The sequence below is a fragment of the Notothenia rossii genome (genome assembly GCF_949606895.1).
Source record: "Notothenia rossii genome assembly, chromosome: 4".
In the NCBI taxonomy this organism is placed as follows: domain Eukaryota; kingdom Metazoa; phylum Chordata; class Actinopteri; order Perciformes; family Nototheniidae; genus Notothenia; species Notothenia rossii.
In genome coordinates, this window is record NC_136902.1 from 50,833,343 (window position 1) to 50,854,569 (window position 21,227).

At 42.5% G+C, this 21,227-nt stretch overlaps 1 protein-coding gene across 1 annotated transcript in view; it reads right to left on the minus strand.

Moving 5' to 3' along the window:
* Positions 1-10,221: 10,221 nt before the first annotated feature.
* mfn2 (mitofusin 2) overlaps positions 10,222-21,227 on the minus strand; it is a 40,184-nt gene continuing 29,178 nt past the window's right edge. The window contains exons 13-17 of the mRNA XM_079673767.1: positions 19,221-19,448; positions 16,350-16,505; positions 15,600-15,796; positions 15,362-15,496; positions 10,222-12,417 (exon numbers count right to left, since the gene is read on the minus strand). Coding sequence (XP_079529893.1) covers positions 12,348-12,417; positions 15,362-15,496; positions 15,600-15,796; positions 16,350-16,505; positions 19,221-19,448 — 786 coding nt within the window. The 3' untranslated portion in view covers positions 10,222-12,347. The remainder of the gene's footprint in view (positions 12,418-15,361; positions 15,497-15,599; positions 15,797-16,349; positions 16,506-19,220; positions 19,449-21,227) is intronic.

Consider the following 21,227-nt stretch of genomic DNA (forward strand, 5'->3'; position numbering starts at 1 on the left):
GTTGAAAAACAACTTTTTCATTGATTTTACCTAGAAATGGCAGGTTTGATGTGGGCCTGTAATCGTTCATTACTGAATCGTCTAAATTATTCTTTTTTAAGAGCGGTTTAATGACTGCAGTTTTCAGGGCCTGTGGAAAAATACCTGAGTGAAGAGATTTGTTTACTATATGAAGTAGATCTGAGGCCATGCAAGGAAAAACATCTTTGAAAAATCCTGTTGGAATAATATCAAGGCAGCAAGAGGAGGATTTCAGAAGTTGAATAATGTCCTCTAGGTTTTTATCATTAATCTGATGGAATTGTGTCATGATGTCTGAATTGATATTAGGTGGACATAGGGACAACACATTTGCTGTACCTGATGCAGAGGCACTGACTGCTTGTCTGATTTTCTGAATTTTGTCAGTGAAGAAGGAGGCAAAATCATTGCACGCCCTGGTGGATCGAAATTCAGAGGCTACTGACACTGGGGGGTTAGTTAGTCTGTCGACGGTAGCAAACAAGGAACGTGCGTTGTTTTTGTTTTTGGTAATGATGTCAGAGAAGAAAGACTGTCATGCGTTTTTCAATTCCAAATTATAAAGGCCAAGTCTCTCTTTATAGATTTCAAAGTGAACCTGGAGATTTGTTTTTCGCCACCTGCGTTCAACTTTTCGACACTCTCTTTTTTCTGCTCTCACGGTCATGGCCTTGCTCCATGGAGATATTTTCTTGCCAGACACTTCCTTTACCTTAGTTGGAGCAATGGCATCTATAACATTTTGAATTTTTGAATTAAAATGATCTACTAGCTGATTTACTGAGATGTTAGCAGGGGCGAGTGTGGAAGAAGAATTCTGAGTAAACATTTCCCTAGTATTTTCAGTTAAATATCGCTTTGTGGTTACCTCTTTTTGAACATTTTTGTGAACAGAAATAGAGCTCTCAAAGAAAACACAGGAATGATCAGAGAGTGCAACATCAGTCACCACAACCTTAGAGATATTCAGACCCTTTGAGATAATTAAGTCCAGAGTGTGCCCCTTATTGTGCGTGGGCTCCGTTACATGCTGAGTCAGTCCATACTGTAGCTATCAAGAACACAAAGCAGTTCTTTAGCCCCTCTGTCCTGGGGGTTGTCAACATGGATGTTAAAATCACCAACAATGACTAGACGGTCAAAGTCAATACACACCATAGACAGCAACTCGGTAAAATCATCAAAAAAGCTTGCACAGTATTTGGGTGGTCTATAGCTATTTAGGAACAGAGCTCGAGAGGAGCATTTCAGCTCAAGGGCCACATATTCAAAAGAAGCAAAGTTCCCATAAGATTTCTTCCTGTATTGAAGGGAATCATTGAACAAAATAGCAACTCCACCCCCTTTCTTATGCATTCTTTCCTGACTCATAAAATTAAAGTTGGGAGGTGTTGATTCAATAAGAACAGCTGCACTGTTATTTTGTTCAATCCATGTTTCCGTTAAAAACATAAAATCCAGATTGTGCTCAGTGATAAAATCATTGATTAAAAATATTTTTCCTGCCAAAGACCTGACATTTAATAAAGCTAGTTTAAGTTTGTTAAACACACTATCAGTCAGGTTTTTTGTAACAAGCTGTGGCTGACATGGAATCACTGCTAAATTTGATGAACTCACACAAACGTTTGAGTGCTTCCTGTATCTAAGATGATTCACTGCTCTTAATATATTACCTATCAACACAGATATCGGCAAAGCTACAGGCAGGAAGGACCCTGGCATGTCCTGGAAAAAGTTGAGAGTGCCATACGCCCTTGAGCCTGGAGCCAGCAAATATCAGTTTGCAGCATTTTGTACACACACATCCCTATCAGGCTTTGAAGGGGAGGGAGGACCCACCACCCTGCTCCTCTCATCATAGGAGAGCAGGGTGAGGGCTACACTGTAGGAAGGGAGGTTTGGAAATCTGCTTCCATCTTCCTTGTATTGTTTTGGTTTGGATGATTGTGGTAGGCATGGTGATGAAGCCGGAGGAGATGGTGCGTGTCTCTGCTTCGGTGATTTTGGTGGGCGTCGTTGAGGGGCGGGGGTAAAGGACACGCTGCCAACCCTGCGTATCGCCTTCATGCGGTCATTGAACTCCAGGGGGAGGGCGAGGGTGAAAGGGTGAGCGGAGAGTAGAGAGAGCTGGGGGATGAATGAAGAGTATCCTCAAAGGTGTTGACAGGGGGGTTGACGGGCAGTGGAGACTCCTCCATTTGTGTCATCGGTCTCCCATAATCAGAACATTCCTCAGGTGGGTGCAGTGATACTTCTTCAAGGTTTTCTGCGCGATGTGTTGTGTCTTTCTCCTGTTTTGATTCCTCTTGCCGCTTGTCCTTGGCAGAGGGAACAGATTGATGACACAGGCAGTTGAATATGTTAGAGATAAACAATTTCACTCCTGACTTGTTCAGGCTAACTCCATTTGCCTTATAAAGATGTCTGCGATCCCAGAAAAGTTAAAATTGTCAATAAAATGGACAGAATGGTCAATACAGGCAGTAGAAAGCCAGGTGTTCAGTGCAAACAGTCTGCTGAATCTCTCCACTCCTCTTCTGACTAGCGGTAGAGGGCCACTGATGAACACCTCTGCATTTAGAGAGCTGACAGTTTCCAACAAACATTTAAAGTCTTTTTTCAGCATTTCTGACTTTTGTTTCACAACATCATTTGTTCCAATATGTAGTACCAGATTCTTCACAGTCGGATGTTCAGCCCCAATATGCAGGATCTTCTCAGCCAAGTCAGAGAACACATCCTTGGGAAAACAGAGTACTTTGGTGTTGTTCTTACTACACAGACTTTTTACATCTCTTACAGCAGAGTCACCCACAATCAGAGTTCAGGCCCAGTCGTTAGCTTTCCCTCTAGCCTTTTACTTTTGGAGTAGCTATTGGTCCTTACCCTGCTGTGTGAAGAGGACAGGTTATCCAGGTCATCAGAAAGAGATCTCCAGTTCTCGGTCAGCGGATCGTATCTGTTCTGGATTGGTGGTTTAGGAGGATTGTTTGTAGTTCTCCCTTTAGCAGCTGTCCATGGCTGTTTTCCTAGTATGAATAGGGGTTGAAGAGGCGCTCTTCCTGGGTGATAACAATGCAGGCCAGCCGGTCGCATCACAGATTTCAGAGCGCTGGGCTCTGCCTGTTATTCGTCCTCCCAAATCCCGTGGAAATGATTTACTCTTGGGCTTTGCACCCAGAGAGTTCCAGGGAGGACTACCACTTGTAGATTTATTACCCGGTACACAGCCCTCCTGTTCCTTGGAATCCTTGTAGCTGCTAACTAGCTGTGAGTTAGCATACCCTTTTCCATTATTTTGCAACACTGGTAAAGTGGTGTCATTCCCACGACATAGTCCATTCACTTCCACGTTAACTTCCAACCGTTGCATTTTCATTTCCAACACAGCCATCTTCTGTAAAAGTTTGTGGAAGTCATCTGTAGAGAACGGAGGCATTTTGCTACCAACTAGCTTAAGCTAAATAGCATGCAGTAGCCTACCAGGCTTTAGCTGTCGCTAGGCCACGCTACTGTAAGACTGAGGTCGTCGTAAAAATGTTGAAATATGGCTGAAACCCTCCGTCTATTTACGAAGATTAACTGTCCCAGTGATAAGTTAATGTCCAGGAGTCGCTGCTCGAAGTTTTCAAAGAATAAGAATAGGAAAATCAGCATAAAAAGTAAGCAGAGGCAAGAGCAAGCAGAAAAGCGTCTGCACTGTAAGAAAGCAAGAGGAGAAAAAAAGACACTGTATTGTACTACAGTTACACAAAAAAGATTCATCAGATTACTGTTACATATTAAAAAATGAGGATGACAAGCATGAGTACAATGCTACAATACATTTATTTTTTTGATGTATTTATTATAGGTGGACGTACTGCTTAATTATTCTTTTTGGTTTTCATTTACGCTACTTTTAATGTTCTTTATTTTAAGTAGCTTTTTCCAAATGCAGTTGGTGAACATCAGGGGCCGTATTCACAAAGCATTTTATCTTACCGCTAGGAGTGCTCCTAACTCGCGCTAAAACATTTTACGTAGGAGTTTTTTCTTAAAAGTTATTCACAAAGCCGCTGAGACCTACTCATACTAAGGATAAATCACTAACAGTGAACTAAGAGTGACGCGCCGTTGCTATGGATTACGTCGATTCTCGTGCATGAGTTTAGAAGCGGTCAGTACGGTGATTGGTTGTTCAGAGCAGGCGGTCTCGGTGAAACTCATCCGCAACATCCCACAAACGAGCCCACTAAATCACCGAAAAACAAGGAAATAGCCTAGGCTAGAAATGTATTCCTATAAAATAGTTATGGACGGTGCATTTAGCAGAATACACGCATGATGACAAGTTTGTGCAGACCACGATAATGACGTTGTATATGCACGTTAAAGAGAGAGAGCAAACAATAAAAATACGTAAATTGCATTAAATAAAGGAGGCAATTAAAAGCACCCTGCAAACTATTATCCAATGAGCATATTTCCAGCACTTAAACACTTTCAATAACAGCCCATACCGCCGTTCAAGTCCCCCTATCATGATGAATGAAAACAATCTGCGTGTTGATGGAATGTACTTTCTTTCTATTGACGAACACGTCCTCACCTTTTGATGGCGCAATTATTTTATGTGCGTCCCGTCAATAGCACCGACCGCACCGGGCATACCTTCAATTGCCATGAAGTTGGCTTTGATCCTGTGTAGTTGTTGATTGTCCAAAGGAAACCGGATAAACTGTTGGATGATATGTGGTCTAGAGAGCGCGTTGATGGTTTGGTTTATGGCACGGCTGACTGATGGTTGCGATATTCCTAAATCGTCGGCATTGCAAAGTTGCATTTTCCCTGTTGCTAAATATCGTAGTGTTGCCAAACATGTTATTTCCGGACTAATCGGGTTATTCCTGTTAGTCGGGGATGTTATTGCATCCCGCACTAATTCCACAACAAGTTTGATACCCTCACGATTTAGCCATATCTCTTGATCAATTCACAGTCTTCCATTGTCTCCAAAACATTTCGTCTCGCAGCCATTTTCAGATTCTTTGTGAATAGGTCTTACTGAGTTAGGAGTCCTCTCGAGGACTTTTAAGCTCTCCTAAACTTAGGTGCTACTTTTAGGCCTAAAATACTTTGTGAATTGCTCTTAGTGAATAAAATTAGGAGTCCTAAATTTAAGACTGACACGCCCATTATGTTTAGGAGTTTCTCCTAAATTCGCCAGTTAGGAGCTACTTTTAGCCCAAAGATCCTTTGTGAATACGGCCCCTGATTTATAAAACAAAAACACGGTGTTTAATTGATGTATTAAGCTAACTATACTATTCTGTAGGCCCTCGATACTAAGTACAGTATCTTGGTTTATTCTTTCCTAAGTTTACATTGTTCTGTTGTCTTACATCATACACTTACAGAAACTCAAATGTGTCATTGTTATTTATTTTCTCTTGTATATCTTGCATTGCATTTGATATTGAGGTAACCCAAAAGAATCAGAATACTACTCCATCCCACAGAGGGGACATTTACATAGTTACAGCAGCAGAATCGTATAATAAAGAGTTTAGAGAAAGTAATCCGATTACATGACTTTAATATTGTGATACTCAGATTAAGTAACTGATTACATGTTTTAAAGTGGGGGGCGCAGATGACCTGCACCATAGTCTGCTTTCCTGCCTCTCTTCACTAAAACGCACCTTAAGGCATCAATGCTCTCTGGTGATAGAAAAGCAAAGATACAAAGGCCCAATCCCAAACCGCCCCCTACACCCTACCCCTACACACTACCCCTCCGTTTGCGCGTTCACGCCATAGAGGTTCACGCGGAGGGTCCGCCATATTAAGGGTTGTTCCAAACCAACGAGTGTGGAGCGGTGTGGAGGGGGAGTGGGCTATCAAGCCCTCAAACAGCGAGTCTGCATCGGTGCTGACTTGAGACCGGTCTCTACCTGACCGGTCTCAACGCTGTGTGTGTCCGTCAGGAAACACTCCGTTTACAAGTAGTTCCAGCAAACATCCACTGATAAACTGCGATGTTTATTGCAAAGACTAGAGCACTTAGTTGGCATACAGGGAACTGCTTTAGGCTGGTTTAGGTCCTATCTATCTGAACGCTCTCAGTTTGTACGTGTCAACGATGAATCTTCCATGCAAACTAAAGTTAGCAGGGCTCAGTGCTTGGACCTATTTTGTTCACACTATGCTTCCGCCAGGCAATATTATAAGGAATCATTCTGTACATTTCCACTGTTATGCGGATGATACTCAACTATATTTATCAATCAAGCCTGATGAAACCAATCACCTAAATAAAATGCAAGACTGCCTCAAGGACTTAAAAACGTGGATGACCTTAAACTTTTTGATGTTAAACACGGCCAAAACTAAAGTTATTGTACTCGGCCCAAATAATCTACGAAACAAATTATCTAAAGATATACTAACTATGGATAGCATTAATTTGGCCTCCAGTGAGACTGAAGGAATCTTGGTGTTATATTTGATCAGGATTTATCCTTTAACGCCCACATAAAATCAATCTCAAGGACCGCCTACTTCCATCTATCTTGCCTCAAAACGATGCAGAGAAACTAGTCCATGCATTTGTTACTTCAAGGCTGGATTATTGTAACTCCTTATTATCAGGGTGTACCAAGAAGTCAGTCAAGTCGCTTCAGCTGATTCAAAATGCTACAGCTCGTTTACTAACCAGAGTTAGGAAAAGGGACCACATTACTCCTGTTCTGGCTGCCTTACACTGGCTCCCTATAGAACACAGGATAGAATTTAAAATGCTTCTTCTCGCCTACAAAGCCCTTAATGGGCAGGCGCCATTTTACCTTAAATAACTCATTATACCCTACTGTCCAACTTGGGCATTGCGTTCCAAGAATGCAGGGTTGTTGGTTGTTCCTAGAGTCTCTAAAAGTACAATGGGAGCCAGAGCCTTTTCTTATCAAGCTCCACATTTGTGGAATCAGCTTCCAGTTTGTGTTCGGGCGGCAGACAGCCTAAGAGTTAAGAGTGCGCTTAAGACCTTCCTTTTGATAAAGCTTATAGTGATAAAATAAAATACTCTAATAAGAGTGCATTGACGTAGATACGTTGTGGCTCTTCACCTATACATTTTAGTTCTTACTCTTTCACTTAAATCCTAAAAGCTTAGATCTTATATTTAAAACTTTATCCAAAACCTTTCCCCTCTCTGGCCTCTCGAGGCTCTAATAGAGGGTAACAGGTTGCAGAGAAGGCCTAGCCTGCTCCTTACCTCTAACCAATTCAGGTTGCAGTGGGGACCTCTCTCCCTGTGTGTGCCTCTCCACCTCTGTTTCCTACTTCTTACTTGCTACCCTTTTCCCTCAACCTATCCTAAGGGAGTGCATGTATGTAGACATGTTAGTTTAGCTGCTATATGCTTGGACTGTTGGGGGGGGGGCACCTTACTCCATCTTTCTGGCTGTTTGTACCTGTGTACTCTCATGTTCCGATTAACCCAGCTTCCCCCAAATCTCTTTTTTGTGTTTTACTTTTTTTGTTTTACGCTGGGATCCTGAGTCGAGGCTAATCCTGTTGCTGTGGTCGTGTTTCCTGGATCCTCTATCCTGAGTACTGGATCTGAGTTCTGGACTTCGAGTCGTGGCTGAACCTGTCTCTGCGGTCCTGCCTGATTCTCACCATACTACTTCCCTGATGGCTCCCACAAGATTGCTGACATCCTTGTGGATTCATCTTCTTATTACAGACACATGCATTTCCAAACATTTGGTCTACCTATGTTGTAAATGTATTATCTTTCCGATTTACACACGGCATCTATTGCACGTCTGTCCTTCCTGGGAGAGGGATCCCTCCTCTGTTGCTCTACCTGAGGTTTCTCCCATGTTCCCCTTTAAACTGTGGGGTTTCTCTGGAAGTTTTTCCTTGTACGATGTGAGGGTCAAAGGACAGAGGGTGTCGTATGTATGTCATACTGATATTCTGTACAAACTGTTAAGACCACTGAGACAAATGTAACATTTGTGATATGGGCTATATAAATAAAAATTGATTGATTGATGTTGACAACCTCATGATAACCTCATATATGTTTTAACTTAGGATCATACCTGTGTTTAGTCTAGAAAAAGGTAAATGTGTGCATTTTATTATAAAGTTGTGTATATTTACAGACTGTTGCAAAAACTAAGAAGCTTATAAACATCAGGTTTAAAACTAAAAGAGTTTTACAAAAAAGTAACACAATGAAAGATGTTTGGAGTTTTATTTGAGTTATTAATTTACATTTTTTGTCTAAGAGATGCTGATTTGAAACCATTGTTAAATACAGTTACGGCATTTCCTGTTTCTGCCAGAGAGAGGGGAGTTTGTCAGTTGAGTAAAATTGGAACGATATTGGCAGATTCAGATTTCACGGATCAATAACTCATGAACAAAGTTGTTCAGACACAAAGTACGTCTCCTAAGTACCGTGGTAGGGTTGACAACGAACTACAATCACATTTTGATAATTTTTTGATTATACAGTGGAGTGCTACCAAACTCACTACACACATCAATCGTGACGTTATTGAAGATTATACCATATTTATTGAAGATTTTACTCTATAAATATTCACCAAAATTATTCCAAACCACATTCGTCCAAACTCTCTGCTGTAGTCTGACCACCAGGAGACTATTGATGTGTGTAGTGAGTTTGGTCGCACCCCACTGTATAATAGTGACGTTATTGAAGATTATACCATATTTATTGAAGATTTTACACTATAAATATTCACCAAAATTATTCAAAAGCACATTCTTCCAAACTCTCTGCTGTAGTATGACCAACAGGAGACTATTGGTGTGTGTAGTGAGTTTGGTTGAAATATACTGTATAATAGTGACGTTATTGAAGATTATACCATATTTATTGAAGATTTTACACTATAAATGTTCACCGAAATTATTCCAAATCATATTCTTCCAAACTCTGCTGTATGACCGACAGGAGACTATTGATGTTTTTAGTGAGTTTGGTAGCACTCCACTGTATAATAGTGACGTTATTGAAGATTATACCATATTTATTGAAGATTTTAAACTATAAATATTCCCCAAAATTATTCCAACCCATATTCTTCCAAACTCTCTGATGTAGTATGACCAACAGGAGACTATTGATGTGTGTAGTGAGTTTGGTAGAAATATACTGCATAATAGTGAAGTGATTGAATATTATTGTATTTTCTTTTTTCGGAGTTGCACTTTGCCGAGGGTCCCTGAGCACTTGTTTCTTCTCCGGCTGCTGAAGGAGACCAATTTAATGTGTCCAGCTCGGAGGAATGCGCATATTGGCTTTTTTTTTTATCAACATGTGATTGTAGTTACGAGACGTAATTTGTGTCTGAATAACGTTTTGTTCATGAGTTATTGATCCGTGAAATCAGAATCTGCCAATATCGTTCTAACTTTACTCAACTGAGTTAGTCCCAAAGCTTGCTGCTGCTGTATTTACTCCCTCCATCTGACAGGAGGGAACCTCGTTGAGCTGCGAGTATGGCTACAGACGGAGTTCACTCCGTCACGGAGAGGGATAGGGTCGAGGGGGCCAAAGTGTTTCCGTTTCTCTCAAGAAAGAACGGCATAAAGCTCCAAACCCTACGAAGCACCGTGAGCAGCGCGGTGATCTACTGCCCCCTGCTGGACAGAGCCCAGAGCACATTACTCTTGTGGTGACATTGATGTAGGATATGGAGAGGACATATTCCATCATCAATCTGAGATGGTTTAGTATACCAAAGATGTTTTTTTCAGTATTTCACCCAGTTTAGCCAACACATATTTGGCATACACACTTTTACAAAATTGTTGGAAAAATAACTACAATTTATTCTTTTAATTGTTTAGCACAGTTCTCTGGGTTCTCTTCACTTCTTTCATGTTTTACTTTTTGAATTCTGCTACTTTTTCTACATTGAATGTGTTCTTATTTCATTGTAAATGTATTATTGTGTGTTTTATTTAATGTTAGTCTATTCTTTAACGTCTGTCCTTTCTGAAAAGTCATCTTCTCGCTGCAACACCATTCGTCCCTGCTGGGGGGGGGGGGATTTGTTTCTCAGCAGCTCACTGATGAACACCTGCACTTCCTGTTTGTTCTGAAGACATTTCACACATTTTCAGCAGCGCCATATTCTCTCTATATGGCGCTGATTTTCAGCAAAGAGGTTATTTTCCATGGCGTAACCTTTAATTTCAACATACATACGTTTGAACATTTGGACCGGACATCAAACTACAACAGCCACTGCATGCGGGTTCTTTCACCTTCCCGGGGCAAAGCTACATAGGGTTCAGGGGATTATGGGAAACCTTTTGAACTTAATTGAAGATTTAAAAACATTTCTAAAAAGCAGCAAATCAATAAAGTGCATTTCTTCATTCTTTCCTTCCACTTGGCAACATGCGTGATTGCTTCAGTCTGAAGCTTTGCACCGCACTGCAAACGGAACAGGCACGTCCTCTGTGCGCTCTCTCTTCAGCAGTCCCAGGCTTTCTGATTGAAAGGCAAACTATTCAATTACATTATGTACACACACAGGTTAGATCCCAAGAGTAAGAGTACAATTTCATTTCAAAAAGGGTAGCTGTTGCTGGATGTACCCACTCTTAGAAACTTTAGTACATTTACAGTCACATAAAAGGCCAATAGCACCTAAATGTATATATCTACTGCAAAACAAACAAATATACCAACAAATGCTGTCAATGCAAAGCTCAAAGTTCAAAGAAAAGGCCGGGGGTGATACACAGGTCACCAACACAATGCTACCATCTTACATGAGAATATGATATGATAAACCCACCCGTTCAACACTGCATTCAACCACTGACCACCCCCCTCCACCCCTATTTTCTGTTTTGTTTATCTGTTTTTGTATTTCTTTGTTTTTTTTTGTTGTCTTTTCTTAATTCTCTGTCAAAGCGTCTTTGAGTTTCATGAAAAGCACTATAAAAGTCCCATGTATTATTATAATTATTATTATTATTATTATTATATAATCCTCTAGCCTCGAGCTTGGAAGGAGGCTTCATTTGATATGTATGGAAGATTAGTATGGCTGCATGGAAGACGTTCTGCGGTCTGAAGTCATTTCATTATAGAAAGCTGAACATTAAGTTGTATGCACCTGACTCACTGAACTCCACACTGATCATCAAACTGAAAAATCTAATGTAAGATTTCCTTTGCTGACAAACCTCAGTGTCTAGAACGTGAGAATCCCACAAAAAGGTCATTTCTGGTGAAATCTCCACCCTCCATCTTATTCCTGTGTGCCGTATAGTTCCAGTGTTCACACAAATAGTCCCAAACGGTTTCCTCCTTAACTTTAAGTTACCTTACAGGAGTCTTAGATGTTCTACTGCTGCCATTATAAACATGCTCAAATATTTGCAATGACTTCACAGACGCAACAATAAAGATGTAGGTTAACTCTCAGATGAAACAAAGGACTCTACGTCTCTACATCTGCAGCTGGGCTGTTCCCCACAGGGAGGGGTTCATGTGTAGAGGCCATCAGTAGGAATCATTTCAACTCAGTGTGAAGCCCGGCTCCACAGAGGCAGCAGTAACATCAGTTCTCCTGCTCACAGAACTCATAGGCTTTGAGAAGGAGAAGTCGTGTCCTTCATATCGCTGTGATTAGAATGTCAGTACAGCAGTTTCTCTTCCAGTGACAAACTCCAACAATTCAATTTCTGATAGACTATTCTTTAAGTTGACTAAATATACAATTGGAGAAATAAATGATGTTGCATAATCCCCTAACATTTACATTGTATTCCACTCCTTTAGCATGGCACTTGTTCATATACAAAATCAGATCTACACAATTCACCTGGAATTATATTCAGTATGAGTGAGATTTAGAGGGCAGGGTGGAGGTTCTGACAGAAGCTGGGGAAGGACTTCTGTTCTGGAGTCAGATCATGAGGGTCAGGCCTGTGTACCGACTCCACAACTGAACATGACTCCAGGATAACCTGGGGGGGGGGCAGATTTGGGGTCTGTGGTTAATATTATTATTTATTTATTTTTAAAAGGTGATTTAAATGTTTTTTCTGTGTGTGTGAAATCACCGGCTGACCACAGGACCCCGCCACCCTGAGCTCAAATCAATACTTCCATAACCACGTGGTAATCTTCCACTCATATCACCCTTCTATTTCTCTTCACAACACTGTGGATCTCTCCTCTTAGCATCACATCTCAGACGTGTCTTCTGGAGGGGGGGCTCAGCAGGGGGGCGTGTTCCTCCGTGGTGTCCGTCCCTAGGTGGACGCTCTGTGCTTCACTTGCTGTGGTGGAGGTACTGCTGGGTAAACATGTTCAGCTCGCTGTCCAGCCAGCCCGCCTTGTTCCTATCAACAAAATACACACAGACACACATATTAAGGGCTGACAGTAAACACACCGTAACAACTGCAGTGGGGGGGTCTGCACTAACTGAAACATACAGTACATAAATATATATACAGTGGGGCAAAAAAGTATTTAGTCAGCCACCAATTGTGCAAGTTCTCCCACTTAAAAAGATGAGAGGCCTGTAATGTTCATCCTAGGTATACCTCAACTATGAGAGACAGAATGAGAGAAAAAATCCAGAAAATCACATTGTCTGATTTTTAAAGAATTTATTTGCAAATTATGGTGGAAAATAAGTATTTGGTCAATAACAAAAGTTAATCTCAATACTTTGTTATATACCCTTTGTTGGCAATGACAGAAGTCAAACGTTTTCTGTAAGTCTTCACAAGGTTTTCACACACTGTTGCTGGTATTTTGGCCCATTCCTCCATGCAGATCTCCTCTAGAGCAGTGATGTTTTGGGGCTGTCGCTGGGCAATGACTTTTTCTATGGGGTTGAGATCTGGAGACTGGCTAGGCCACTCCAGGACCTTGAAATGCTTCTTACGAAGTCACTCCTTCGTTGCCCGGGCGGTGTGTTTGGGATCATTGTCATGCTGAAAGACCCAGCCACGTTTCATCTTCAATGCCCTTGCTGATGGAAGGAGGTTGTCACTCAAAATGGCCCCATTTATTCTTTCCTTTACACGGATCAGTCGTCCTGGTCCCTTTGCAGAAAAACAGCCCCAAAGCATGATGTTTCCACCCCCATGTTTCACAGTAGGTATGGTGTTCTTTGGATGCAACTCAGCATTCTTTCTCCTCCAAACACGTCTAGTTTTATTGTAACTCCTTATTATCAGGGTGTACAAAGAAGTCAGTCAAGTCGCTTCAGTTGATTCAAAATGCTGCAGCTCGTGTACTAACCAGAGTTAGGAAAAGGGACCACATTACTCCTGTTCTGGCTGCCTTACACTGGCTCCCTATAGAACACAGGATAGAATTTAAAATTCTTCTTCTCGCCTACAAAGCCCTTAATGGGCAGGCGCCATCTTACCTTAAAGAACTTATTATACCCTACTGTCCTAATAGGGCATTGCGTTCCAAGAATGCAGGGTTGTTGGTTGTTCCTAGAGTCTCTAAAAGTACAATGGGAGCCAGAGCCTTTTCTTATCAAGCTCCACTTTTGTGGAATCAGCTTCCAGTTTGTGTTCGGGCGGCAGACACCCTATCCGTTTTTAAGAGTGCGCTTAAGACCTTCCTTTTTGATAAAGCTTATAGTTAGGGCTGATTAGATTCAGCCCCTAGTTTTGCTGATATAGGCTTAGTTTGTCGGGGGACATCTTACTTCTTCCTTCTCTCTGTCTATACCTGTGTACTCTCATTTTCCGATTAACCCAGCTTCCCCAAATTTCTTTCTTTTTGGTGTCTATATACGCCGGGATCCGGAGTCATGGATGATCCTGCGGTCCTGTGTCATGGATCGCGAGTCCTGGATCTTGAGTCGTGGCTGAGGTCCTGGATGGATATCCTCGTGGATTCATCTTCCTATTATACACACATGCATTTCCAAACATTTGGACTACCTATGGTGCAAATGTATTATCTTTTCAATTTACACACGGCATCTATTGCACGTCTGTCCGTCCTGGGAGAGGGATCCCTCCTCTGTTGCTCTCCCTGAGGTTTCTCCCATTTTTCCCTTTAAACTGTGGGTTTTCTCTGGAAGTCTTTCCTTGTACGATGTGAGGGTCTAAGGACAGAGGGTGTCGTATTGTCATACTGATATTCTGTACAAACTGTCCACTGAGACAAATGTAACATTTGTGATATTGGGCTATATAAATAAACATTGATTGATTGATTGATTGATTGAGTTGAGTTTTTACCAAAAAGTTCTATTTTGGTTTCATCTGACCATATGACATTCTCCTAATCCTCTTCTGGATCATCTAAATGCTCTCTAGCAAACTTCAGACGGGCCTGGACATGTACTGGCTTCAGCAGGGGGACACGTCTGGCACTGCAGGATTTGAGTCCTTGGTGGCGTAGTGTGTTATTGATGGTAGCCTTTGTTACTTTGGTCCCAGCTCTCTGCAGGTCATTGACTAGGTCCCCCCGTGTGGTTCTGGGATTTTTACTCACCGTTCTTGTGATCATTTTGACCCCACGGGGTGAGATCTTGCTTGGAGCCCCAGATCGAGGGAGATTATCAGTGGTCTTGTATGTCTCCCATTTTCTAATAATTGCTCCCACAGTTGATTTCTTCACACCAAGCTGCTTACCTATTGCAGATTCAGTCTTCCCAGCCTGGTGCAGGTCTACAATTTTGTTTCTGGTGTCCTTTGAAAGCTCTTTGTTCTTGGCCATAGTGGAGTTTGGAGTGTGACTGTTTGAGGTTGTGGACAGGTGTCTTTTATACTGATAACGAGTTATCTCATCTTTTTGAGTGGGAGAACTTGCACAATTGGTGGCTGACTAAATACTTTTTTGCCCCACTGTGTGTGACACACACACACACACACACACACACACACACACACACACACACACACACACACACACACACACACACACACACACACACACACACACACACACACACACACACACACACACACACACACACACACACACACACACACACACACACACACACACACACACACACACACACACACACACACACACACACACACACACACACACACACACACACACACACACACACACACACACACACACACACACACGTCATTTGATCGGGACGACGCAAAACGAGAAGCATTCGGTCTACAATGACTGAGAAGAGACTGTCAGCATTGATTCAAAACGCACTAAAGCTTTTGATCTTAGTCATTTTGTGAGCCGGGGCGGACTGGCCATCTGTAGAATCTGGAGAATCACAGATCACAGAACACAGCGAGGCGTGCGTGTGTATGGGTGTGTGTCTCTCACCGCAGCAGCTTGGCCTTGCTCTGCAGGCTGTCCAGCAGCTCAATCTTGGTGTTCATGTCAGTCATCTCGTCCTCCAGGTTCTGCCGGGTCACATCCACCTGCTGGCAGAGCTGAGAAAACACACTGGCCAGCTCCCTGAGGACAGAAAGAAACCATGGGGGTCAGGAGACATGCAGCGTTCTTTACACGTTCAAATAGCTTGTCGTCAATGCACAGTTGTAAATGTTAACATGCTCACTGCTGCACTTGGTGGCTGCAGTTGGAGCCGGTGTAGCTGACGATGAGCTGCAGCTTCTCGCTGGCGTAGTCCACAAACTGTCTCTTGAAGGCCCTCTCCTTGGCCTTGGTGGTCCAGGTGAACCGCTCGTAGATGTAGAGGAGTCCGTACAGACCCACTGACAGGGCGATCAGACGCCAGCCCACCGCCTTCCAGATCTGCACACACACACAGCGCCTTATGTCTGCTGAACCCGCCTCTAATATCTACACACACTGGACCAGAGTGTGAGTGTAGAGATATGAGCTGCTATAATATGGATCCAGCCAGTCAGGATCATTGATGGCTTGTCCTGGGTTACAAAAGCTTTTTGAGGGTAAGGGCTTTGAATCAACCAAGCATGAAGAAATAAGTCAATATCAATGCATGTGATTTTTTTTACATATGCATTTTGTAATAAAAATATTGGAAACTGTGTGAAAACGTGTATCATAATAAAACACACGTTAAGAGTGTAGTAATTACTTATTGGTTTATTTTACTGCTACTAAATTTGAAAACAAGAATTCAAAGTATTCAAAGTATTATGTAAAAATGTTTCAACTAGTAAAACTTTCATGTCACTACATTATTAATATGGATATATAGATAAAATGATATATTATCATTGCTCACACAGGCCCGCCTCTCAATAAATGTAATTGGAAAATAGGGAAAAAAGGGGTTAACCAAGGTGCGTGTACGTGCGTTCGTACGTGTGTGTGTCCTCACCACGCCACCAACGACTAGCACACCCATGGAAGTACGTGAGGTGAGGGAAGCGAGACCAGTCACCATGGAGACCATCAGCTCCTCCTGGGTCACGGAGCCCTGGGGGAAGGGGGGCATGCTGCTGCTGACAGGGGTCAGAGCCAGGGGCCGGGGGACCTGCAGGGGGGAACAGGGCCACATTCAGAACTGGACGCTCCAAACAGCATAGCAAAAGAACCTCAACGCTACAAAGTCTCTATGGAAAGTATGTAGGAAGTAGAGAAATACACAACTTTAGAATTTGCAATTGTGGATAATTCTGAGGTAGCATGATGAGCTGATTTAAGAAAACTTGTCTTATTCAACATTTGTTCATTGTTAACATTTAAACGATAAGATATACGGAAATGTGTTCTGGACTCCGTCCTGTAATTCCACATACATGTACATATACAAACATAGTAAACATTAAAATACATACACATATCATCACTCATACACCGTTTGCACATACACAATACACAGACGCACCTACTGATGCAGGCGACCTATTGCACAACCCTCATGGCCAACATGAGTATTACATCACATGTGAGTGTTGAGCAGCGTAATGGACAGAGGCAGGAATGAGTGCTTCTAGAGGGTCAGCCTGCTCTTGGGAACCCTGCATCTTCTACCAGAAGGAAGGAGCTGGAATTCTGGGTGGAGAATGTGGGGGGGATCAGACACGACTTGTTGTGCCTGTCTAATAATGGACTGCTCATGATACCATATCCTATGGTGCTCTTCAACACTGCATGATAAACCAATAACATGAACTTCTGCTCGACTCCGTAAGCCCTGAGTGTACGCAAAATACAACCGCGGTTGAAGTCTAGAGCACAGACCCTCTACATCAGTGTTTCCCAAACCTTTCACACCAGGACCACTTAACCAATAAAAAAACACTTGCGGACCACCTAACTCAGGGGTCGGCAACCCGCGGCCCACGAGCCGCATGCGGCCCTTTAAGCCCTCTGCTCTGGCTCCCTTGAGCTTAGACAAAAATAAGGAGGAAATAAAATAAAAGTATTTGTAGGACTATTTATATTTTCTTGCATTGTTGAAAATGTGTCGTATCTTGTATTTTGAGGTGATACTGTGACACATAAATAAAAAACAAAACGGTTTTAATTAGGTCAACTAAAATATGCGTCACATCCTGCTACGGTCCCACGCCAGCCTTTTCTTGCAGGCGAATAACCTGACTATGGATAAATCAAAGAAAAGAAAAAATACCGGAGGAACACAGGATTTAATTCTGCGTGGACAGAGTTATATGTTTTCACAGCAAGCGATGCTGGTTTACCGGTATGTTTGATATGTAGAGAGAAGTTGTCAAAGGTGCTGCAGCCTTTACGTATCGAGGAACAACACGGGAGAGGAAGACAGCTGACGATCTTCAGTCATAATTCAATGGGGTATGTAATTTATTTCAGAAAACACTTGTTATATTCCATGGAATGCTCTTAACGTCCCGATAGCAATGAATATATTAAATGCTTTGACAATAAATACATAAACAAATTAATCTCTGGAAGCCGTGGCGCTGTAAAAAGCACGACCAATCATCTGAGCCGGCCCGGCTAAAGTAACTGGATGGCTTACCTGCCTGTCAGCCTTCCATCTGTGCACAAACTTATCTCGTGCCCTCATTGGTCATGTGCGTGTTCCTGTGTGTTGGAGGAGGGACTCTGTAAGAAAGTCTGAAGGAAGAGGCAGATTTTTTCGGGTTGTGTATTTTCAAATTCTAACACACTCGAGCTGGTTTCTCCATTCTTACCTACCCTACCTTTAACTATTTTTAGGTTGCAGCTATATGTTTTATTTATTTCAAAGTGGGCCCATTTTAATTATATTTGTTTTCCTTCAAATGTGCAGAGGACTCCCCAAGTGCTGTGTTTAATTTATTTTAAAGATTACTAATCGCCTGGAAATGGTACAAACAAGTAGCAACGTGTTTGATGAAGGTGTTGCGCTGGGCTATGCAATTGAAACTTAAGCTCGGAAAACTTTAATTAATTAATTAATTTCCAATATGAAATGTTACCAATATACTCACAGACCACTAAGGGGGGGGTCCCGGACCACCAGTGGTCCGCGGACCACACTTTGAGAAGCACTGCTCTACATGGACCCTCCAGCTGAGTGTACTATCTATGAACACCAAGGTACTTATAGGAACCTTACTGCCTGATAAATTGCACACTGGATCTACTTTATTGTAAACTCTCAAACCAGCAGTGTCATTAGTGCTTGCGATCAATAACTAATGCATAAGCTCATGATTAATTTCAATGAGGGATATACACCATGTCTAATCAGCACTTACAGTCAGCAAATCTCAAATTGTATTCCCTCTATATTCTGAAGGTTTTGACGGAGACCCCTCCCCCTCACATTTGTCCTGATTGTTAGAAAGTATTAGTCCTAAAACATGTTGAAATGGCTTTTGACAGTGAGTGATGCAAAGAGATATCCAAACTTCCCTCAGTAGAAAGATTTGACGCAACAGAATGGAATCTGTCCTAATTCCATGTTCACCTTTCTGTTCTGGAACTGTGTGCAGATTAGCACATATGTTATTATAAAATGCCTCATTTGCAAATTTGAACATTTAAAAAAATGTTTTATACAGAAAGCAACAGTATAGTTTAACGCCATCCATTATTTAACCATCCATTACCCCAAAAACCCCATACATTTTTCCAAACATTTGAATTAGTAAAGGCAGACCCAACTTCAGTCCATGATTGGGACTAGAACACCTGCAAACCAACATACTTTGTCCTCCACTCTTTCTATAAATATACCCTTTATTCTACCCTCTTGTGAGGGGGTTTGAGATGTTACCTGGTCATTGTAGCCCATGAGGGCCCGTCGAGTGTTCTTGGCCCCCAGGAAGCGGTTGACCAACATGGTCCAGCCCATGGAGAAGTGGAAGCTGATGTCCTCCTGGAAGTCGCTGCACAGCCTGTCACAGGCCAGGTCATAGCTGAGGCTAAAGCACTGCCGGGGAATCAGCTTGTCTACCTGCTCTCTGACTTGAGGGGGCAGCAGAGGCTTCAGACCATCTGCACACACACACACAAATTATGATCATTTTTCAAATTAGCAAAGATTTCAGTGACAGCGGCAACATTTAGGGTGGGTGATGTGACCTGAAATGTATATCACAACACATCTTAAAATAGACCTATCATGCTATATTTGAAAAATATATTGTAGGGCCATACCTATATAAAACATTTGCCTCATACTGCTCAAACCCCTCTTTTGAAGTACTGTTAGAGAAACTCAGATTTTGGGTCCTTAGCTTGAAAAAAATAAAAAGAAGAGGAGGCGGAGCTAATGCCTGATCAGAATTCTACCAGAGATAAAGTAAAATTCGGTTGTGATAAAACGCCATCCTGTTTAAACCATGTCAAGGATTATTTCTGAAACAGTATGGAGCTCAAATGCTTTTTCTCTTGCAGGTTTATCACAAGGTGAGTTCTTTTTTTATTTCCTGCTTTTTAAATACATGTGCTCTCCAGTACAGGTTAGCTCTGAGTGTCAGCGAGGCTTGCTAATGTAAACAAAGACGTCCAAAACACGTCAGGTATTGTTTCTGATAGCAACTTTCTGTGGGTCCGCCGACGTCACAGCGGATGGAAATCTGTATCCGCCCGTTTTTAAAAGATTTGGGTACGGAGGAAAAGAAAGAGGGTTTTATTTTCTGACGCAGCGTGAGTTCCCCGACGCACCGGGGACACATATTTATGAATAAAAGACATCACAAAGTGCATTTTGCTTGATAGGTCCCCTTTAAGAAAAAAGTAATAAGGTAGTCTGGCCCATAATGTCCGTTATTTAGCACATGTAATGTGATTCATCAGTAAGTGTTGAGTTAGTAGTAAATTACCTACCACACCTTTAAAAGGTAGGGTAGGTAAGAATGGAGAAACCAGCTCGAGTGCGCTAGAATTTGAAAGTACGAAGCCCAAGAAACACGCTCAGGTACTGCGGACCATATGTGCGGACCGCATAAACTAAAGCTTAGCAGACTCTTCACGCTAACGAAGGATCACTTCTAGGCAGGGTTGGGAGGATTACTTTGTAAATGTAATCAGTTACTGAATACTGAATACATGCTCTGAAATTAATCAGAATAAAACTTTACTCTAAGCCTCCAGCAGACATCCTGCTGAATACACAGACACAACTATCGTCTCCGTATACACTCGCAGCTGTGAGTGTATACGGAGACGATAGGTTGGGACGCGTCACTTTTGCCGGAGACGATAGGTTGGGACGTGTCAAGTGTGCCGGAGAATATAGGTTGGGACATGTCACTTTTGCCGGAGACGATAGGTTGGGACGTTTCACGTGTACCGGAGAATATAGGTTGGGACGTGTCGCGTGTGCCGGAGACGATAGGTTGGGACGTGTCACGTGTGCCGGAGACGATAGGTTGGGACGTGTCACGTGTGCCGGAGAATATAGGTTGGGACGTGTCACTTTTGCCGGAGACGATAGGTTGGGACGTGTCACGTGTGCCGGAGAATATAGGTTGGGACGTGTCACGTGTGCCGGAGACGATAGGTTGGGACGTGTCACGTGTGCCGGAGACGATAGGTTGGGACGTGTCACGTGTGCCGGAGACGATAGGTTGGGACGTGTCACGTGTGCCGGAGACGATAGGTTGGGACGTGTCACGTGTGCCGGAGACGATAGGTTGGGACGTCTCACGTGTGCCGGAGACGATAGGTTGGGACGTCTCACGTGTGCCGGAGACGATAGGTTGGGACGTGTCACGTGTGCCGGAGAAAATAGGTTGGGACGTGTCACTTTTGCCGGAGACGATAGGTTGGGACGTGT